At 49.5% G+C, this 22,496-nt stretch overlaps 1 protein-coding gene across 2 annotated transcripts; it reads right to left on the bottom strand.

Annotated features, from left to right (window-relative positions):
* Nucleotides 1-853: 853 nt before the first annotated feature.
* Nucleotides 854-22,296, bottom strand: ETV7 (ETS variant transcription factor 7). Of its 2 annotated transcripts, XM_047734798.1 has the most exons (8): nucleotides 22,024-22,288; nucleotides 20,177-20,306; nucleotides 7,800-7,964; nucleotides 7,297-7,422; nucleotides 5,253-5,468; nucleotides 3,553-3,695; nucleotides 1,564-1,664; nucleotides 854-1,460 (listed from the first exon to the last, which is right to left on the bottom strand). In XM_047734798.1, the coding sequence occupies exons 1-8, from the start codon at nucleotides 22,027-22,029 to the stop codon at nucleotides 1,343-1,345; spliced, it is 1,005 nt and encodes a 334-aa protein (XP_047590754.1). In that variant the 5' UTR covers nucleotides 22,030-22,288; the 3' UTR covers nucleotides 854-1,342. The 2 variants fall into 2 exon arrangements, with proteins under 2 accessions (XP_047590754.1, XP_047590755.1); XM_047734799.1 differs by lacking the exon at nucleotides 20,177-20,306 and having other exon boundaries at nucleotides 22,024-22,296.
* Nucleotides 22,297-22,496: the final 200 nt, after the last annotated feature.

The raw sequence follows: 22,496 nt of genomic DNA on the forward strand, positions 1-22,496 counted from the left end.
CTTATCAGCTTCTGCACAGTGACTCAGAGCCTGCTCAGGCTTATAGGCTGGGGATTTCCTGACCTGCTGGAGGGTGGGGGGTAGGGGCAGGAGGCAGAGGTTTCCTCCTGCCGAGAAAGAAGATGTGAATCCAAGAAGTTCTGTTTTCAATGAAGTAAAAATATCCCCTTCCCTTTCACCCGCAAACCTTACTGGAAGGGTTACAGGGCAGAGGCTCTGATCCCCTGGCGAGGCCCCTGGCCACTCCTGGGGTGTTGGGGATAAAAGAAGAGAAGCTGAACACAGATTCAGTTGGGTTTGTGGCATGTTTTTGGTGAACACAGACTAAGTGGTCCCTACAGAGCAGGCACACGCTAAGCATGTCACCAATGTTGTCTTACAGAGATTTCTAGCAATCCTGTGAGGTCAGATTGGGAACAGCATCTGCATTTTACAGAGAAGCCTGAGGTTCTGGAGAGAGACAACAACCTGCCCAAGATCATGTGGCAGGTGTGGGTAGGAGACCACAGGTTCAGGAGGCAGAGGTCCTCTCGGCTGGGTCATAGTCACAGCGTCACCAAAGGACTGAAAACAGGAAAGAAGGTTGGGCCAAGGGAGGCGAACCATTCACCAGAGATGCCGAGGGCAGTGAGGCAGGGCCATGGTCTTGGCTTGAGAAGGGCCCCAGAGTCACTAAAGGCCCCAGAGACATGCAGAATCACTAACACCAACCGACCAGCCAAGGAACAGTGCTGTGTTCTGAAGAGACACCCAAGCTCTGCAAGCCTTGCCTCTGTTTCCCCATCTTTAAACCTTGGGGGTTTGGTGTGTGAATGGAATGAGATAAAATATGGGCAGGACCCTTAGTAAGAGGCCTGGTACACGGGGTCACTTCAATGTCAGTTAGCATTGTTAGATGTTATTACTAAGACTGACAGGTCCCTCTTACAAAAGAGGAAGGAGCTAAGGCTCCATGAGGGGCCCCTGCTACCTTCTCTAAGTTGAAGGAGCTGAGTTGGAGACTCTTTTGGTGCCCAGCAACTGCTCCCAAGCTGAGCAGGTAGCAAGGGGTAGGGCAGGGAGAGAGTTCACTCTTACGCCCCACTGAGCCCCAGGGCTGCCTTACTCAAGAACGATGTCCCCCACAGTGTCCAGAATGTAAAACCTCTCAGTTCTCAGCCCCCCGGGTGCCCAGGCAGCTTTGAGGTCTGAGACAACAGTGATGATCCTGTGAGTGCAAAACCCATTGGGGATCCCTGCTGCTCTGTGAGGAAGGCAGAGACGACCGGGCGAAATATAGCTGTCATCAAGGGATACTCAGTTTCTGTCCATCAGTGCTTGGTGCCCAGAATCCACCTGACCCTCACGGAGAGACTTCCAGCATCTTCTCCTTGAAATCCATCCTGTCCTGCTCCTGGCTCTCTGGCTGCTCCAGGCGGCTGTCCTCATCCTGGCTGACCTTGCTGGGTGTCTTCAGAAATCTGGAAGTCAAGCCCCAGTTGCAAATCAGCTCCTGCCCCAGCTGCTTCCAGGCCACCCAACATCATCACTTCCCCTTTTCACTTTGGCCCCTAGGCTACTCACCTGAATAGGAGTTTCTGCCCGGGTTCTTTCTTAATGATGTTCAGCTTATAGTAGTGGCGCAAGGCACGAGACATCTTCTCATAGGTCATGTTCACCCGGTTCTAGAAGGCAAAGCAGTCCCACATCACCCTCCTCTCCCCACCCCACTCCTTCCAAGCCTCAGTTTCCACACCTGGAAAGGAGCAGTTTGGGGGTGCCTGGATGGCTCAGGTGGTTAAGCATAAGCTTTTGCTTTCAGCTCAGGTCATGATCTCAGGACTGGGAGATCGAGTCCCATGATGGGCTCCACACTCAGCCAGGTATCTGCTTGGGATTCTCTCTCTCCCTCTCCTTTTGCCCCTCCCCATGGTCACTCTCACTCTCTCTCAAAATAAGTATCTGTCTCTGTCTCCCTGCTTCCCATCCTCCACTCCCCCCATTTCTTAAAAAAAAAAAAAAAAAAGAAAAGAAAAGAAAAAGAAAGGAGCAGATTGAACTGGGTGGTTTCTTAACCCCTTCAGTCCAGATTGCAGTCAGCATTTCTAAGAGTCTTGAGTTTGGAAGGAGAAAGGCAGGGGAAGGATGGAGGAGAAATAATGAGCACTACCTACGGGGTTGAGAACCATGGGGCAGGAGTAAATCAGCTGTTGCGTTTACTTTAAAAAATTTTTTTAAAAAAGATCTTATTTATTTATTTGAGAGAGAGTGAGCACAAGCAGGAGGGGCGGGGCAGAGGGAGAAATAAACTCCATGCTGAGCAGGGAGCCTGATGTGGGGCTCGATCCCAGTATCTCGAGATCTTGACCTGAGCCGAAGGCAGAAGCTTAACCAACTGAACGACCTTAGCACCCTTCATTGTTTTTAAATAGCAAGTGTCACCTGGAGCAATAAATACATATATATTTAGTTGAAAACACAGTCAGAGAGACAGCATGGGAAGGGGAGCACAGCAGTAGGAGGAAATCACGGGCTGTGTGACTTTAGCTAAGTCATTTTATCTATTCTCCCTCTGAGGGGTGAACGGTGCAGAGTAAGGGCAAAGAGGCTGGGCTTTAATGTCACCGTAAGCCCCAGCTCCGCCATTTGGCAGTTGCAGGACCTCGGATAAGTTTCCTTGCCTCTCTGCATCCGTTTCCCTGGCCTTCAAATGAGGATAACACCATTCATCTTGCAGGTGCGTTGTGAGGACTAAATTAGCTAAACCCTGCGAGCACTTAGCACAGTGCTCGGCATGTAGCATATGCTCATTAAATGGAATTGCTGCTCTCTGGGCCTCAGTTTCCCTCCCTGTACTACATGGGGACTGGACCAGGTGAAAACATGCAGCTTTGAGTCATTTACATCCTTCCAGCCACCAATACCCTGAGAAGCAACAAGAGGGGGCACCGCGGGGCTGTGTGGGTGGCACAGTTGGTTGAGAGCCCAACTCTTGATTTCCTCCCCGGTCACGATCTTGGCATAGTGAGATCAAGCTCCGAGTAGGGCTCCTTGCTCAGCGGGGAGTTTGCTTTTCTTCTTCTCCCTCGCCCTCTGCCCCTCCCGCCACAAATCAATACATCCATCCATCAATCAACCAATCCTTAAAATAGAGTAGAGCCCAGAGCCACATAAGACCTGAGACCTGGGTTTCTACCCCAGCTCTCTCCAGGAAACCAGGAAACCGGTCTCCTCATCTGGTCCAACTGCCCCACAGCACATATTGCACAATTCAAGTAAAAACGCTTTGAGAGTCTCAAGTGCTAAGCAAAAGTGGTTTTGAGTGAGTAGATGGCAAGACCCCTGAGTTTCAGGGACAGTCCCCATCCTATAGAAGTAACATCCTGTTGTCCCCCAGGATCTCCCAGAATAAATTGATCCCAACACTCTTGGAGCTGCTAGGGAAGCTGGGGACGCCCTCCCCTCCCGGGTCAGTTGAGGACCATCCCCTAGTGCTGACAGGTCCACTCTGAACCCCTGCTCTGTCCTCTTCTGGATGTGTGGAGGCCACCCCTCCTGCTGCCTGTGGTTTACCTTATGGTTTCCCCAGAGTCTGGCAAGCCCATTTGGATCCACAACTCTGAAGATCTTGGCATTCTTGTCTTCCCACCGGATGTAGGGCTCGTACCTGGGGTCAGAGAGTAGCTGGTACACATAATCCCACAGCAGCCGGCAGTCTGCAATTGAGCACAGGGGTGTAGACAGAGCTTTCCTGGAGCTATGAGGACAGGTATTAGGAAGGTGCTCTGGCGCTCTCTAGGCTAGGGCCCAGGCATGCAGTGAGATGGTCAAGATGACAGCTTCAACAGGACCAGTCACGTGTGGGGGCTCATTGCCTCATTTATTTCCCCATAACTTTAGGAAGTGGTTACCTTTATCCCAGGAAGATGATGGAATGGGCTCAGAGAGGTATGGACAGATTCCCCAGTCACCAAAGTCTCCTAGTGACCTAGACCAAGATGTCTAACCTAGCCAACACCCTTCATGGTGGCAAGGGCAGGCAGTGGGGGTGCCAGAGGGTGGCCAGTGGCCTGCACCTGTCTCCAGATCCATCCCTTCAGCCGCTTCTCCATTAAATTGGGATTATTAAATCTACCCTGTTGAGCCCCCTGGGGAGAGGCCTTGAGAAAATCTAAATGTGCCATCTTGGAGGACAAGTGGCAGAGGGGGCCTGGGAGCAAGAGATTTAGTCCCCCTCCCTGAGCCTTGCAGCTGGGTCATTTCCAGCAGGTTCCCTAACCTCTTCCAAGCCACAGTTACCTTATAGGTGGTGATATGAGGATTAAGTAACATAAACTCAAAAGCCCTTGGCCCAGGGTCTGGTACAGAGTAAGTGCTCAAAGAATATTTATTTATTTATTTATTTGAGAGAGAGAGATCACAAGTAGGCAGGGGGGTGGGAAGCAGGCTCTCAGAGCCCGATGCGGAGCTCCATCCCAAGACCCTGAGACCATGACCTGAGCTGAAGGCAGAGGCTTAACCCACTGAGCCACCCAGGTGCCCCAAGTGCTCAAAGAATATTAAGCATCATTATTAAAAAGACCTGATATTTGTGTTTTAGTGATTCCCAGCCATTTCCAACCCAGAAGCTAGGCTTCTGCCCCTTCTGTGGCGTCTTAGAACAAACCACCCCTTGGCGGTGGTTAAGCAGGCGGTTTATCTGTCAGTCTGTCTGGCGGCCTTTAATCAACCCTTTACTGATGAATGTAGAGAGAAATTGTGTCACCTGCTTAGAGTTCAGGCTTTGGAGCCAGACTTCCTGGGGTCACACCCCAACTCTGCCACTTACTGTTGTGTGATTGATCCTGGGGGAGTCACTTAACCTCTCCTTGCCTCATTTCCTTCCTATAAAATGGGTCTAACACAAAACTCCAAAAGCTGGTGTGGGATTAAATAAAGTTCTCAGAATCACACCCAGCACCCAGTAAGCACCCAACCATTTAAAAAGAAATAAATAAAAGTTCGAAGGAGAGGAGTATGCCATGCCAATCTCACTGACTATGACCGGCTTCACTGTCCCTGCCCTGGAGAAAGGGTGGGCTTGGCGACCCTGGACAGCGCTGCCTGCTGCGGCCAGATGGTGGCCGGCATATGGACAGTCACTCTATATCCCCCAACAACCCAGCACAGACTCATTCTCAAGCTGAAAACAGCCCTCCTCCCTGCCACCCACCCCTGGGACTTGGCCTCAGCACACCTCCCTCTGGGCCAGGGGCACATGGTCTCCTACTCACCAGCGATCCTGCCATCGATGGGGGCCTGTGGCACGGTGGGGAAGGAGCAGTCTCCCTTAGCCCTGCAGCCCAGCTCTGCACAGTGTGATACGTTGAGGGACTCCTCCCTGCTGAGGGGCCACTTGGCCAGGGGACTTGAGGAGCTGGCCAGCCCCAGGTGTGATGGCTGCTGCAGGAGATTGCTTCCGGGAACCAACGGAAGTGGCCCAGTCCCCTCTGCAAGCAGGTAAGTACCACTGATTCTGTGGGCCCAGAGCCTCCCCCAGCCCAGACCCCTTAATGGCATGACTGGGAGCCCTGTGGGCAGCACTTCTAATGCTCTTCCCCCATCCAGTTCCCAGCTGGAAGGTCAGGGAGGCACAGAGGGCAAGGGTGAGGGCCAGATAGACCAGGTGCTAAGCCCAGCTCCCAGACAAGTAACTCAATCGCTCAAACCTATTCCAAGGGATGACAGAACCAGGTCCAGAATCCAGATGCCTTGTATCTCAGTCCTATGTCCTCTCTATGCACCCAAAAATATATTTATTGAGAACCTTCTGTGAGCCAGCATTGTTCTAAAAACCTTGAGGACATACCACTGAACTGAAAAACAGAGCCCCTGCTGTCATGGAGCTTGTATTGTAGCAGTGGAGGAGTAGGGGGTGGTGGTGGTTGGAAAGGGAGAGAGATGATTAAAATAAAAAAGGAAATAGAAACAATATATAATATGAGGGGGATGGAATAAAACATTATAAGGCGGATGGGAAATCCTGGGAAAGACAGAGGTACATAATGGTACAGGAAGGTCTCACTGAAGTGTTAACATCTAACAGACATGTGAAGGAAGTAGAGAAGTTAGCTATGTGTGTATCTAAAGGAGGGAATTCCTGGCAGAGAGAGCAGAGGCCCTGAGGCAAGAGTGTCTCTGGCTTGTTCAATAAAGAAGCCACTGCGGGTAGACCAGCATGAGCAAGTGCGAGAGGGTTGGGAGAGGACAGAGGACAGGAGGTCATTGTAAGGACTGTGGCTTTGACTCTGAGTATAATGGGATCCATCGGAAGATTTTGAGCATAGAAATGACAGGATCTGACTTATGGATCTCTCTAGCTACTCTATTGTGAATAGATGATAGGAGGTCAAGAGTGAAAACAAGGATACCAATGCTGGTGTCTAGAGGTGATAGGGGCTGGGCCATAGGCAGCAGGGGAGGTGTGTGAAGTGGGTGGGTTCTGGATAGATTTTGAGGATACAGCCAATAGGACTTGTTGATGGTGGGGATTTGAGCAGGAGATAAAGCAAGCAATCAAAGGTGATGTCCAACATTTTGGCCAGAGCAACTGGGAGGATGATGTTGCAGCTTGCTGAGATGTGGAAGCCTGGAAGAGGAGCATGGCTGTGGGGAGGGTGGTGGGACAGGAATCAGGTGTTTGCTTTAGGAGCTTTTAGGGTTCAGATGCCCATTAGACATCCCAGGAGAGGTGTAGGGTAGGCAGTGTGGGGTGTGAAAATCTAGAAATCACAGAGGTCCGGGCATATGTAGGGATCATTAGTACTAGATGGTATTTAAAACCCTAGGTCTGAGTCCAGATAGAGAAAAGCCCCCCAAGCCGTGGGGTACCCCAACACTGAGAAATAGGGAAGAAAGAAGCAAGAAACTGAGAAGGAGTGACTGTGGAGTGTTCTGGAAACCCAGGGAAGAGTTTGAGGGGAGGGGGGGATGACCCACTGGGTTGTAGGCCATGATAATAGATAAGGACTGATGGTGGATGTGGACATCCCCACGTTCAGGCTGCTAGAATCCCTAATAAGGACAATTTCCACAGGGAGATCAGAAGAAGAGGAAATGCTTTGCTGGAGAAGAGGGCAGAGAAATGAGACAGGAGGAGGAGGGCTGCAGAGAGTCACAGGGGCCAGGGTGAGGGCTAAGGGGGCAGGGCAGAGGGGAGCTGGGAGCTCAGCCCACACAGCTGCTTCTTCCCTTAGGTTGCCTAGAGGAAGCCTTGCCATCCTTCCCAGTAAGGCCAACTTGGGGGAGAGTCCCAGAGCTCTGAGAAGAGCTCCTCACCTTCCAAGAGGCAGGGGCAGCACTGAGTGGACACCTTGTGTCTGAAGGCCCTTCCAGAAAAGGGTCCACACACCAGGGCTTGCCTCTGGGTCTTGATGTACTGGAGCAGCTCATAGAGGACGTCACCTAGGAGTGGAGGAAGGGAGCAAGTCAGTCACCTGACTCTGGGGCGATGGCTGGGGTCAGTCACAAGCTTCGTGCTGATGAGATGAGAAGTGGCAGAGTGGAAGTGGGTAGAGAAGACAAGAAGGGGAAGCAGAGGGGAAATGATAGCAGGACATATCTCTGGGTCTCTGCAAACAACAGCCAAACAGATTCCTTTGCTGCAGGCCTGCTCTTGCAAGGAACGACCAGGCAAACATTTATGGAAAGGGGGACGTCCGCCATGCTGAGAGGTGAGCATGCTCCTCCAACCAATGCCTCAATCTCCCTCCATATCTCTCCTGGGCCTACCTGGGTTTCCATCAGAACATTTTAGAGGGAATCCAGTGAGTTCCCCTGACCTGAACCAGGTGCACGAAGCCGGAAGTCATCCTTGGTGAGAATGCAGAGGGCTCGGCCGTTCATCTCAAACCCATGCTCCCCAGTGCACTGCAGAGAGTACTCCTGCTCAGCCCAGCGCAGCCAGTACAACACGTCCTCCCTGCTCCAGAGTGCTGGCTGGATGCCTGCAACCACAGGGACAGAGACTGGGAGGGAGAACAGGGCGGGGGCAGGAGCTCTCCCCACAACAGTCACTCATCCTTCCACTTCAGGCCCTCTCTGGAATGTCACCTTCTCTGAGAAGCCCACCCAGAATGCTACATTAGAACCAATGCTGTCCTCTCTTGTCTCCCTCTTGGTCACCATGTCCTGTTCTTTTCCTTCCTGGCACCTCACTTTCCTTTTCATTGCACTTCACATAGTTATAAGTTTAAGTTTATGTTCATCATTATCTATGCATTATGTATGTGTTCACTTATTTTAGTTTTGGTACCCCAGCCTGTTTTCCAGTTCTTAATTCAACACATATTTACTGAACTATTCCGTGCCAGGCACTATGCTGGATGCACGGAGACACATTGGTGTATGTGTTCAGCACCAAGGACAGCGCCTGGACCACAGGCCGTGCTCAACCTATGTTGAGTGATGGTTTAAATAATTAACAGTCCTGTGAAGAAGGCATGTTATTGTTACTGTTTTCCTAATGAGTTAGCTGAGGCTCCCCGAGACTGACTACTCCCGGGTCACACGGGCAGCATGAGGTACAGCCAGGTCCAGAATCCAGGTCTGTCTGGCCGCTGCACTCTTCTGCTCTGTTGTGCCAGCTCAGGTCTGGGTTTGCTTAGGGAACAGCCCAGAGGACAAAGAAGTCTCCTGCACCCATTTCCAGCTTGTGTGTTCTTGTCTCTGGCAATACCCAGATAAGGAGCTGCTTTCTTTTATTCCTCCTCCTTACATGTCTACTCTGCTTGGACCTCTTATGCTCCTAATGCCAATTATTTACCTCCCTCACCTGGGTTGTGTTTAACCAGGCCACCTTGTGACTCTTGTGGGCCCTTGGTACTCTTGCCTTCAGAGGCCCCTTCCTCACCTAAAATATACTTAAAATTTTATTGTATAACTGCCTTAGTAGAAAGACAAGTGTATTGTTATATGTGAAAACATTTTATTTTAAAAAATTTTTTTAATTTATTATTTTTAAAATCACATATAATGTATCATTAGCCCCAGGGATACAGGTCTGTGAATCACCAGGTTTACACACTTCACACCACTCACCTTAGCACATACCCTCCCCAATGTCCATAACCCAACCACCCTCTCCCTAGTGAAAACATTTTCTTCTGCCTAAAAGTTCAGTTTTTTTCTCTTGACCTCAAAAGAAATCAGAACTTTTTTGTGGGTCCCTAAAAGTATTAGGGCCCCCAGCCCTGTGCCCACCATGATGGTGGCCTGGTGCTTTGCTTTGTGTGGTGTGTCTCCTTCCAAGAACACTTCAGCCCTGTCAGGATCCTGTGTCACAGTGGGAGGAGGTTGGGGCTCATCAGGGCTGGTGCAATGGGTAGCAAAACTGAGGCAGGGGAGATACCTGTCCAAGGCCACACTTTCACAGTGGCAAAGACTAAACCACCCTGTGACTGTCTTGGTCAGCACAAGAGATAAAACTTGTTTTCATGTTTACAAAAGAAGAAGAAGAAGAGGAAGGAGAAAAAGGAGGAAAAAAGAAAGAAAGAAAAAAGAAAAGAAAAAGTGCAAGTGTATTATCCATTTGTCATCAATTCAGCCAATATCTAACAAGCATGGGCCATGTGCCAGGCACTGTGCCCCTGCTGGGGACCCAGCACAGAGTGAAGCTGGCAGGAGAGTGTACCCAATGACTATCTAATGACAATTCTGCTCAGCCACATGGAGGGAAAGGACCCTGGGCTACAAACATAGAAGGCAGAGCAACACAGCCCAGTTTGGGAGGAAGGAGAGGTTCCCCTTAACTTTCTTTGGGGACCTAAGAATGAATAATGAAGAAGAAGAAATTTCTGAAACTAACCAATAAAGTATTTAAGGGGGAAGAAAAGAACAGAGGTGGCAACTGGCCTTCATGTACTACATACCACAAAGCTACATCATCAAGATGTGATGCTATTACTGAGACTGACAAATATCAGGGAAAAAGATGGAGCCCAGAAGTATGTGCACATGTGCACGCATGTGTGTAAATTTAATACATGATAGGGGTTTTAATTCAGTGGAAAAGGATAGTGAATTTGAGCTATGTTAAAACCACAACTGTTTTTTTTTTCCAGCTGCAAAAAAATATATCTGGACCTTCACTGGTCTCCACTTAGAAAGATCAGTTCCAGATGGGATTAAGGCTTAATGAATAGAACAATAGAAACCTCAACAGAAATTGTGGGCGCCTGGGTGGCTCATTCCATTAAGCATCTGACTTGGGCTCAGGGCATGATCCCAGGGTCCTGGGATTGAGTCCCATGTCAGGCTCCCTGCTCGGTAGGGAGCCTCCCTCTCCCTCTGCTGCTCCCCTGCTTGTAGTCTCTCACTCTCTGTCTGTCTGTCTCTCTCTCTTATTATGTCAAACAAATAAATAAATCTTTTTTAAAAAGAAGAAAAATAAAAGCTTTTTTTTTTAAAAAAAAGTGGAAATAGGAAACCCACATGCATTAAACAGGGGTCGGGTGGGGGACCTCAAACCTCAACCAAGACGGGAAACTCAGAGGCTGTTACATAAGTGGAAGATGACTTGACTACATTAAGTTTTGTACGTGTGGTAAAAGAGACCATAAATGAAACTAAAAGAGGGCAGAATAAAAGGAAATATTTGCAGCATAGATGACAGATGAAGGGCTAATGTCTATCATGGTGAAGAGCATCTCCAAATGGATTCTTTTTTTTTTTTTTCCCAAGATAAAACGTCTTACCAGCAATTTACAGTGAAGCAGGATTTCTCAGCCACAGAACTACGGGCATTTTGCCTTGATCATTCCTTGCTATGGGGGCTGTCCTGAGCTTTGTGGAATGTTCCCCAGCATCCCTGGCCTCTGGGCACTAGATGTGAGCAGCAAACACACACACACACACCAATAAGATGTGACGACCCAAAATGTCTGCAGACATCGCCGCGTGTCCCTAGGGGAGAGGAGCAAAACTGCCTCCAGTTGAGTATCTCTGCAGCAGAACAAATCCACTAATAAACATGTGGCAAGACACGACACCTCACTAGTCAGGGACAGACACAATCAGAGAATGAGATAGCATTTTTTAATGATAACACCTACCCCTGGCAGGAAGGCAGGGAAAAGGACACCTTGATGGTGGAAAGAGGAATTTAGAGCTTCCGTGGGAGATCAGCCCAGTGATTGCAGAAGGGCCTAAGACACAAAAGTTGAGCGGTGTGAAAGCTAGAAACCACCCGATAGCGAGATTCAGAAGTGTCAGGGCGGGCCCCTTGGCCAGCCAGGGCTGTTGGGGCTTGGGGGCCCATGGGCCATTGCATTTTTATGGCATTGCCTTTTTCACGGTATTTGGGGCTGTTGGCCTGAAAATGTAAGACTATGATTCCTGAGTCAGAGGAGTACACAGGCCTGTTTGGCCAGAGGGTGGGGATGGATTCCACACCCTCCCCAGCCATCCTGCCTCCAGGGAAACACTAAAACTACATGAAGAGAAGGAAACTGTAAACTTGGCAGACAGTATCAACCACAGATGTGGTCCTGCTACCCAGTCCAGAGACATGGGCTGGGGACGTCCCAAGCTGCCTGTGACAGACTCTGAGATCACACAGTAGAACTTGAAAATGAAGCTTGTCATTGCCCCGGAGTGAGATTTAGTTTTTCTCTCATTACCTCTTGTTCACGCCTATCCCCGCCTTTCATCCCTTTGCTGCCGGCACCTCCAGTCCAGTAAGTACAGAAAAGGGACCTTCCTGTCCTCGTGTTTCAAAGAATACTAGGGGCATAAAGGGCCTTCCAATAGGATTTGAGCCCCCAGGGAAGGATCAAATTCCAAGCAGTGGATCAGCCACCTAGCTCAGGGCCAAATCTCCAACCCCAGGGTCTGGGTCCCCAGCTCAGCCCCTTGCTGGCCAAGTCACCTACAAACCATTCAACCTCTCTGAGCCTCCATTTCCTCCTCTGTGAAATGGGATAACATTTCACTGCCTGGTGGGGCTGCTGTGCTGTTTGAGGGGCAGGATGGAGCAGGGGTTAGGAGCCCAGGCTACATACTGTGCAATCCAGCATCGGCTAAGAGCCATGGTGGGAATGCATCCACCAGAAGACATGTATGCGAATGTCCCCTGTGGCTGTGGTCATAATAGAAAAGAAGTGGAAACATTCCAAATACCCATCAGTTTGAGAACGGACAATCAAGTTGTGTTGTTTCCATGCAATGGAAAACAGAGAGTACAAGACACTGCTACTCAGGACACATGGCTTAAAGCTCTTTGATACTCTGCTGAAGGAAAGAAGCCAGACTTAAAAATGCCATCAAGAACAGATGCTAATATAGGGGGAGAAATCAGAAGAGCAGTCACCCTTGGCCAGTTGGAGGGGAATGGACTGGAAAGAGGGACAAGGAAACTTGCTGGGGCACTAGAAATGGTCTAGTTCCTGATCTCAGTGGTAGCTGTACAAGTGTGTCCACGCCTGTACACTTGAGATCTGTACACATGACAGTATGTAAATCATCCCTAAAGGAAAAGGAGAAACATACAACAAAAAGGATCGATGATGGTGGCAGGCCAGCTGGAAACTGGCAAAACGACTGTGTTTCAGTGTCCTCATTGGCAAATTGAGGGTGGTGACGCAATACAGGACCAGCGACATGGGGCTGTCATCAGGATTCTACGGAATAATCAATGTAAAGACCAGTGTCTGGCACGTGGTCTGTGCCTTCCAACACGAGTGGAGCTCTTGACGTTAGCCGAGGTGACACAAGTAAAAAGCTTGGCAAATGGCCTCCCACACCTAAGAGTTCCATAATTGCTGGCAAGTGTTTTTCTAAGGCATCCACTACCCTCCCCTCCCAGACATCTTCCTGACCCTGTTACTGGGATGAGCCTAACGGAGTCTCCCCTTACCAGTCTGACCACCCCTCAGGGGCTTTGCCTAGGCTCCTCCCTCTCTTGGTTGTGATCCATGGTATTTTCAGTTCCTTACATCAACCATCTTTGTGTCTCAAGACTCCAGCCTGATATCACCTTACTCTCCCAGCTCCAACCACATGATCATTGGGGATTTACAGCTCAGCTGCTTCTTGGCTTCTGGAACAGGTCTGGACAGAGTCCCCAGCTGGGGAAGCTGGAGAGACTGTGGGTCCAAGACACTGCTGGAGGGTTTGTGTATCTCCCTGAAGAGTCAGCACTACCTTCCATCCACCCCCCAAGAGTAAGGCAGGACTCAAAGCCTCCCCTCCCCATCCCGGGCCACATGAGCCTCCGCTGTGTTTATCACTGGGCATCTTGCTTAAGCAGTCACTGTATCCCCCACTAGAATGTTAGCTCCATGACCACAGACTTTGCCAGTCCCAGTCACTGTTATCTCTCCAGCACCTACAGCAATGCCCGGCACATAGTAGATGCTTAATAAATATAAACTGTCTAAATTAGTGAGGTGAAAGACTTATAGGCATCCTGACCAGCTCCCAATCCCACCCAAACCAGGTCTCTCTTTCCATGGCATCCCTTTCACTCTCTTGCTCAAGAAACTGACATGGCTCTCAACTATGAACCTCAGCAAGTCAAAACTCCTCTGTCTTGATTTTAAGACCCCCTCAAGCTGCCCCTCCCCTCCTGAGCGAGCTATTTCCCAGCTACTCCTCACCATACCCCTGCAGTTTGCTAGATAGAGTGATCTCTAGAATGACAGAGCTGGACCAATCATGAGCAACCAAATCCAGAACTAACAGCTGGTTTCTACCTTCCTGGCTGGGTTTGCAGGAAGAATACAAGAAACTGTAAACTGCTTGGCCAGTCTGATAAAAACGGGAGTCGCCATCATCCCACACTGGAGGCTGCTGCTCAGAGAGAGTGACAGCTGTAGGGTCTGAGGTACCCGAGTTTGAATCCCAGCCCCACCATTTTACTGGAGGCTGACTATGGACAAGATCATTCTCCCCGCTGTAAGACGAGTGTTCACATCTGTTAGGCGGGGATAATAAGAATCTACTTTCTAGGCCCATTTAAGTGTATTTAACCACGGTAAACACAATATGCCCAGCACAATGACTGGGCAAGAGTAAAAACTCAACAAATGATATGTATTATGATTACCAACATCCTCACTGATGCAGCCTGCCTGAAAACAGAGGGAGCAGCTTGTTTCTATGCCATGATTGCTGTAGCTTGTCCTTGGCTTATTGAGGGTCACTGTTTGTCCAGGGTCTTCAAATCCATCACCCCATTGTTTGCCTGACTGTCTCAGCTGATATAGCCTTTCTTGGTAATCACACTCAGCTTTATGGTCACCAGACATTGGGCCAGGGCTAGTGCAAACAGTTGTGTTGTGTCCTGCACAAAGGCACCATTGGAAGGAAGTGATGGGAGGGTATGGATGAAGCCAAGCCTAGCCCTGGCTGGCTTCGGCTTGGCTTCCTCAGAAAGGAGAGGTCTTTTTAATCAGCACAAAGATGCACATGGTCTAGCCCTGACCGTGACTTCAGGAAGGAGGAGGTTCTTTGTTGCCAGATCCTGGGGTTTTGGAATCTCCCATCTGTGTGTTGTTTGCCACATTCCCTTTCATTGGCAGGTGGCAACATCACTGTGAATACTCAAAGCTTCCAGAACATTCCCTTTGAGCCTCCAGCCTCCCCATTTCACCCCACCCCACCTCTCTCTTGGCACCTGCATCCATCTAACTTACTGCTTCTCATATGCCTCAACCCAGGGCAAAGTTTCTCAGACCATTCTGACCTCAACCCACAGTTTAAAAAAAATGCATTCTACATCATGACCCCCACACATGTATATATAAAGAGCTCAAACTATTCATGAAACATTATATTTCATTTTTTAAACATACTTATTTTGACCCATTAAATTGGTTTCATTCCTTAGTGAGTCCTGACCAAAAACTGAAAAGCACTGTTAGGACATAGCTATATAAAATGAGTCCCTCAGATGTATTTTTTTTAAAGATATTCTTTATTTATCAGAGAGAGCACAAGCAGGGAGAAAGGAAGGCAGAGGCAGGCACCCTGCTGAGCAAGAAGCCCGATGTTGGACTTGATCCCAGGACCCTGCGGTAATGACCCGAGCGGAAGGCAGACACTTAACCAACTGAGCCACTCAGGCATCCCCCAAATGTATTTCTAGCAGCAGCAGCAGTGTCACCCAGAAGTCTACTAGAGATAGAGCTCACTAGAGGCTGTGCCCCACCCTCAAGCTACTGAATCAGAACCTGCACATCAACAAGCCTCCCAAGAGACCTGTGTACACGGGAAGATAAAGTGCCAGGGGACTCTCTGTAGGTGAAGGGGGTGAACTTGAGTAGCAAGTTCATCTGTTGGAGTTCCCCCAAGGGCCTTTTCCCTTGTTTGACATGGCCAGGGAGTTGCTGAGAGGTGTCATCCCTCTGCCCATGACATTTGAAAATTGCAGGTGGCACTTTATGGTCTCTTCACATGGCTTATTCACACCTAGGAGCTTTGAAAATCGATTTCAAAAGGCAGAGACACGGGTTCCTCTGTATCCTATGGTGGCAAGTTCAAGTTCAAGAGGGGGGTTTTTTGTTTTGTTTTTGTTTTGTTTTGTTTTGTTTTGTTTTTGGGCCAGGGAATGAGCTCCAGGAAAATGCAGAGTCAGGACCAAGAACTAAGCTCTGGGTGTGAGGCCCCTCTGGCCATCAGCTGCACAGATGACTTTCTCATGTGGAGTCTCAGTGTCTCTGTCATCAAATGCGGCCATGCTGGTGACAGCTCTAAACTGCCTCTTCTCAAAATCCCCTGAGCTGTCCCAAGAAGTTGCATCATCTCCTCCCAGACTCCCTCCCTGGGGGACCTCAGCCGGGCTCCTGCAAGGGGTCCCAGGGGCTGGACTGCCTTCATAGCTCCTGACTAATCCTGGCCTTGGGAAAACCGTCCAGGATGCAGACTGGGGGGAGGGGCCATGTGAATCCTCTTCCGCTCTCCACCTCCAGAGCAGAAGACATCATTGTGAGTCTCCTTGTGAGTGCAGGGCACTGTGCTGGAGCCTCATGGATCCAGCCCCTCCGTCCCAGCCAACGTCCTGTGACAAGATTGGACAGTCATCCTCAGAGGGAACTGTGAACTACTCTAATGCACATCTTTGTTTGTCAGGCAAATAAACACGGAAATGTAAGCTCTACAGGGAAATTGTTGGTGTGTTCCCCTCATTGCCAGCTCACAAAGCTATAAGCAAGATTTGTTTTGTTGGAGAAATGAAATCTTGCCATTTGTGATGATGTGGATGGAACTAGAGGGTATTATGCTGAGCGAAATAAGTCAATCCGAGAAAGACAATTATCATATGATCTCCCTGATATGAGGAATTTGAGAGGCAACGTGGGGGCTTGGGCTTGGGGGGTAGGGAAGGAAAAAATGAAACAAGATGGGATTGGGAGGGAGACAAACTATAAGAAACTCGATCTAACAAAACAAACTGAGGGTTGCGGTGGGGGGGTGGGAGGCATGGGGGGTGGGGGATAGGGAGAGGGTGGTTGGGTTGTGGACTGTGGGGAGTGTATGTACTATGGTGAGTGTTATGAAGTGTGTAAACCTGGCCATTCAGAGACCTGTACCCCTGGTGCTAATAACACATTATATGTTAATAAAAAATTAAAAATTTAAAAAAAAAAGAATGTGAGGTTTAGATGAGTAAACATTGCTACTGAAGAAAAAAAAAATTTGTTTTGTTGGTTCACCTTCCTGCTGAGGCAAATCACCCTGATGATTAGAAGAGAAGCCAGAGGTGGAGGAGGGAATGGGATGGGTAACTGAGGATAAATGTCAACGAGATGCCCAGCAGTGGAAACCCGATTTCAAGAAATAGGAATGACATCACCCCAGCCATCTGAAAGGTCAACCCTTCATTAGGTGTCAGCAGTTTGCTTATTTGGGATGTTGTTGAGAGGAAAATGAGTCATTTCGTATATCCTATCTTTTAAGACTTTTAGGTATTTACTAAGGGCCAGAACTGGGTTGCCTGAATATTTTCAGAAGTAAATATGACTCATGAAACCTAAGATGAGAAGCATAGAAAATGCTACTTGGGCATGCCCATGGTCCTTGGCTTTCACCTCTACTCTCTGAAGGCCGCCAAATGCCAAATGTCAGTCCCTGACTTTGCACCTGACTTAGCCAATGCAAAGGACAACGTGGAAAGCTGGAGAGGAATGGGAAAGTGGGGATGAAGCCAAGCCAAGCCCTGGCTGGGTTTGGCTCAGCTTCTCCCCAAAGGAGGGGTCTTCTCAATTTGCAGTGAAGTCAATGGAAGCAGCCTCACCCCAGGGCGGATGAAGAACCTGCTTCCTTACCCTGGGGCTGGGAGGACTCAGGGTGTACTCTCACTGTCCCCCAGAGGTCCCCATTGGGACCATTTAAAAAAATTTAAAAAGATTTTAGGGGCACCTGGGTGGCTCAGTGGGTTAAAGCCTCTGCCTTCCGCTCAGGTCATGATCCCAAGGGCGTGGGATCCAGTCCTGCATCGGGCTCTCTGCTCAGCAGGGACCCTGCTTCCCCCTCTCTCTACCTGCCTCTCTGCCTACTTGTGATCTCTGTCTGTCAAATAAATAAATAAAATCTTAAAAAAATTTTTATTTATTTATTTATTATTTAGTTATTCATTGAGAACCTGCATGCAAGTAGAGAGAGTCCCAGGCAGACTCTGCACTGAGCATAGAGCCCAACACAGGGCAGAGATCCCACAACCCTGAGATCATGACCTGAGCTGAAACCAAGAGTCAGACACAACCCACTGAGTCATCCATGCGCCCCTACAATTCAAATTTAAATTAGATTTCCTTCTCTCTTCTATGGGGAAGTATTTCAGGGTCTGCTTCTGGAGAAATCTAATCAAAGGCAATAGGATTAGTACCTAAGGAGTTCTAAATAGATCACATGGCCCTGCTCCCGGAACTGAGTAACCAGGGAACCAACTGGCTGAAGAGGAGAGGAAGTTCTTGTCACTAGAATGGGCAGGAGGGCCTGGTAACCATCTCAGAGGGGGCCCCATCAAAGGGGGCTTCAAAAATTAAAAGGCTGGCATAATTGTATTTACCAAGGTGATGACTACATTTTCTAAATCCCTACTCCTCCTCCTGTACCCTCTTACCCAGTAACCTTGAGCTAGGCACCCAGTGGCAGGGAGGTCACTGACCTGGCCAGAACACAATCTTCTGGCCCTCAATTTCCTTAGTTGGAATATGAGTGAATTACCTGAGGCAGCATCTAGGGTCTCTATCAGTGTTGACATCCTAGGACTAGGTGTGCCAATTATGGAAGTAGACTTTGAATATAGGGGAGGCCATAGGAGGTAATCTGGAGGGCCTTGTGGGTCCTGCAAAGAATTCCGTCCCTCTCTGAGAATCGGTGTCCTCAGCTGCCATAAGATGACATCAAATGGTCCTTCTCAGCAGTAAACACTCAGGGTCTTAGGTCCAGCCCCAAAGTCCCATTTTCCCTCATCACTGTGGCTTGGGTTGGAAACAGAGCCCAAATCCTACCCTCCTACCAATGTAACCATTGCCAAATATCTTCTTGGAACATCCCTGAGCCTCAAGCTACCAGTCAGGTTTGGCATTTGGATAAAACAAAGCAAGAGAGGTTCTTTGTAGAGCTCCTTGCTCCTCTCCCTAGATCCCACAGCTAGTTCCCTCCACCACAGTTCTGAGGCATGAGGGCCTCCTTCTTGCTCTGTGGCTTTCTCATATCCATGAGTCCCCATCTTCCCACAGGCTCTGTTCCTCATTAAAGAATGCTAGGCTATGGAGAGGAGAGGCAGGGGCATTTGGGGGCAACCTGGTCTTCCCAAGGCCTATGAAGTCATAACCAACATTCTGCCAACCCAGTTGGTGGCTGAAAAAGAAGGTCAAGGCCAGGATATCAGAAGGATGTGAAATCAATTAGGCAGTGTTCCAGCCACTGGGTGAGCCTAGTAAGAAGTGGCCTGGATGTTTCCCAGCCCAGATCACAGGTACCTGCCTACGCTGCCCCAAGAGCCCCACCCACATTAAGACCTCCCACTGGCAGGCAGCTTGCTGCCTAGCCTATGATTCCCGTGGCTTAGGAAGTATGTTGAAAACTATCTTAGAGACTATCAGCAGGACCAAGGTTTGGTCTTAGCATGGAGACCCACGTGCTCTTGAGCCTTAGCTCTCCCACCTCTCAGCTCTGGCAGTTGAAACATAGGCATAAATACATGAATCTATGGCCTGTTCTCTGGTTATGAGCTTCCTCAGGCAAGAGCATAACTTAGGAAAATGAAATAAAAAGATATGGCCAGTCGGTTTCTTGTGGTGCTCTTTGGGTTGATTTGATTGTTCTACATATTCTTTTTTTTTTTTTTTTAAGATTTTATTTATTTATTTGACAGAGAAGGAGAGAGCACAAGCAGAGTGAGCAGCTGGCAGAGGGAGAGGGAGAAGCAGGCTTCCCGTTGAGCAGGGAACCCCATGCGGGACTTGATCCTAGGACCCTGGGATCATGACCTGAGCCAAAGGCAGATGCTCAACTGACTGAGTCACCCAGACTCCCTGTTCTACGTATTCCTATGCTTTCCCACCACTTGCCAATTTTTGACAATACACATATGCAACTTTGAAGCAATAACAGTTAAACGTAATTATTTAAAGAGAGTTTCTACACACATAGAATTTTTGTTCATTGTTTAACTCCATCTGACTACCTCATTGGAAGGAGTGTCCCCAACTTCTTGTCTTTAGATTGGAAGAGATCCCATAGCTCATTTGATCCCAACCCTCATCTTACTAATGAGGAGACTGCCTGCCCTGCCCTCACCCTTGGCCATGGTAACCACATTCCCCACTGTGAGCGTTCACGTTTCCCTCTTCTGATTTCCTCATCAATGAAAAGTTAAAGAAAACCCAGCAAAGCAATAGGAGATGGAGGGAAGGTAGTTCCTCAAGTAACTACCTTGAGGGTCACATTTATGTCCTTTAAAAACATCAGGGGGGATTAGTGTGTTAAGCGTCAGACTCTTGATTTTGGCTCAAGTCGTGATCTCAAGGTCATGAGATCCAGCCCCAAGTCATAGGGCTCCACACTCAGTGGGCAGTGAGACTGCTTGAGATTCTCTCTCTCCCCCTATCCTTCTGCCCTTTCCCTCCTCTGCTCTCTCTCTCAAATAAATAAATAAATCTTTAAAAAAAATAAAATGAAAACATCAGCCTTTTTCCTCCTCTCTACTCACGGAGTCTTCCTGGTAGCTTGCAGATTCCCCCTTCACCCAGCAAGTTCATTCTAGCTTCACATCTGGCCTGGGTGCCCGGGGGTGGTGTGGCTGCCTCCGGCCTCACGGAAGAGCTGGCCAGTGCTCCCTCCTAGAAAGAGGAAAAACCAGGGCAGTCAAAAACAAGCCTTCTCAGTGAAGGCTCAGTCATCCTTAAATGTATTAAGAATTTTTCTTAAAGGGAAAGAGCATCCATCTCTGCATCTATCTTAAAGGTAGGAACCAGGTGGGGGCACCTGGGTGGCTCAGACAGTTAAGTGACTGCCTTTGGGTCAGGTCATGATGCCAGGTCCTGGGATCAAGTCCCATGTAGGGCTCCCTGCTCAGCGTGTAGTCAGCTTCTCCCTCTCCCTCTGTTTCTCTCCCCTGTGCTCATGCTCCCTCCCTCCCTCTCTCTCTCAAATAAATAAGAAATTTTTAAAATTTCAAGGTAGAAACCATGTGTGTCTTCAGATTGGTAACTTCAACATTTTGTACAGAGTGGACACATGATAAATTTCATTTTTCTGATTCAAGTTCTTCATGCACATGCCTCACCCCACAGAAGGCTCCCTGCCAAGATTTGACTTGTAAGCTGGAAACTCAAGAGCCTAGAAATAGTCACTGGGACCTTGGTGAGAGGACACAAGGAACCTGAGGGGCCAGGATACAGAGACCTTAAGTCAGAAATAAATAAACCAACAAGTAAATGCTGTTTTCAAGGGAGAAAAAGGAAGGGTACATTTCTGAATCCCAAGGTCCCACCAAGGGAAGCCTGTATCTTTACAATTTTACCACCAGCTTAGCCTCAGAGAGGATATGGTTCATGCTTCAGGACGGAGGGATGAAAAAAGTGACAGGAGTAACCTTGGGGCTTATGCCCAGCCACAGGTGCCAGCCCGTGAAAGTAAAAGTGAAACCAGTCCCAGCAAGTCATTTTCTCAAACTAGAATCTTCAAGAGAATTACATTAATCTCTGGATGTCCGAGGACTGCAGCCTGCAGTGAAAGACTGGGGGTGTGGAACCACAAAACAGAGGGGGATTTAACACCTTTTGGGGTAGTTCTCACCATGTTTCTGGCTGACCCCCACTACACCACCTCCCCCAATGCTGTATCCCAGGTAACCCAGCTTCAGAGGCTACCGCCTGAGAGCAGCGCATGCCCAGTCAGAGAAGAGTCTAAGGTTTCACACTTGCAGGAAGCCCCTTGTGGACCCTTCTACCCTCTTCCAAGCATGATGACCGGCCAATTCCGGGGTTTTCACTGCCTGGGAAATGCCAGCCCGGGAGCTACTGAGAGAGCTCTGGGCTTCAGCATGAAAGCCAGGGCGAGGTCTGATAAAAATATGGATTTGGATTGGAGGTGGGAAGGGGTCCCTGCTCAGGGGCGGTTCTGAGGCTGCTGGGGAAATATGGCAAATGGAGAAGGAATTCTAAGAAGTGGGGGCACCTCTGTGGTGGCATTTGCCAGCGGTTCGGGTCTGGTTTGCGCAGGAACTTCCAGGGACGTCACAACTGGATGATGGTAGGGGTGAGGAGGAGGTAAGGAGGAGGTAAGGAGGAGCAGTATATAACACCGGGCGAGGGGTGGGGGGAGAGGGTAGAGGGAGCGTCGCAAGAGAGACAGTGAGGCCGGAGGTGAGTGAGAAGGGAGGGCTGGTGAAGGATGGATGGTGAGGTTTGGGAATGCGTTTGAAAGTGAGATTCCAGCCAGGAAAAAGTTCTGATAACATGAGTACAGAAACAGAGGTGGTGGGGGAGGGATTGGGGGGAGGGGGCGGGGAGGGCTTCGAGTGCGCCCGGCGGGGTTCCTCCGCCAGGCTCTTACCTGCATTACAGGTGGAGGTGAGACAGCTCCCCGCCGTCAGTCGTGAGCGCTTCCCTGGCCGCGGCTGCTCAGCGCGCTGAGCCCCTCCTTCCCACGCCCCTTAACTGGGTCCCCAAAACTGGAAGGTCGCGTAGGAGGAAATCTCTTTCGAGAAGTGCCCTCGGGTTTCCCGGGCCAGGAAGGTCTCAGAGCGCTCCGGTAATCGCTATCCTTCCGGGAAACGAAAACGAAAGAGCGGGATCCGGCTTCCACTCCCGCCCCGGCCGGCTCCGGGGAGGGCAGGCGCCGGGCCCTGCTGGAGCGCAGCGGCGGGGACTCTCGGCTCGCCAGCCAGGAGGCGTCGGTCCCGCTCGCAGCCTCCCGCTAGAGGACAGCCCCTCCGGCAGCCTGGCCCTGGCTCCCAGGGACACGAAGGTGAGATTCTGTGGAATCTGGGGAGACGGAGACCAGGGAACCCTTGGTCCTTAGGTCAG

This window comes from Lutra lutra, chromosome 6, assembly GCF_902655055.1.
Source record: "Lutra lutra chromosome 6, mLutLut1.2, whole genome shotgun sequence".
In the NCBI taxonomy this organism is placed as follows: domain Eukaryota; kingdom Metazoa; phylum Chordata; class Mammalia; order Carnivora; family Mustelidae; genus Lutra; species Lutra lutra.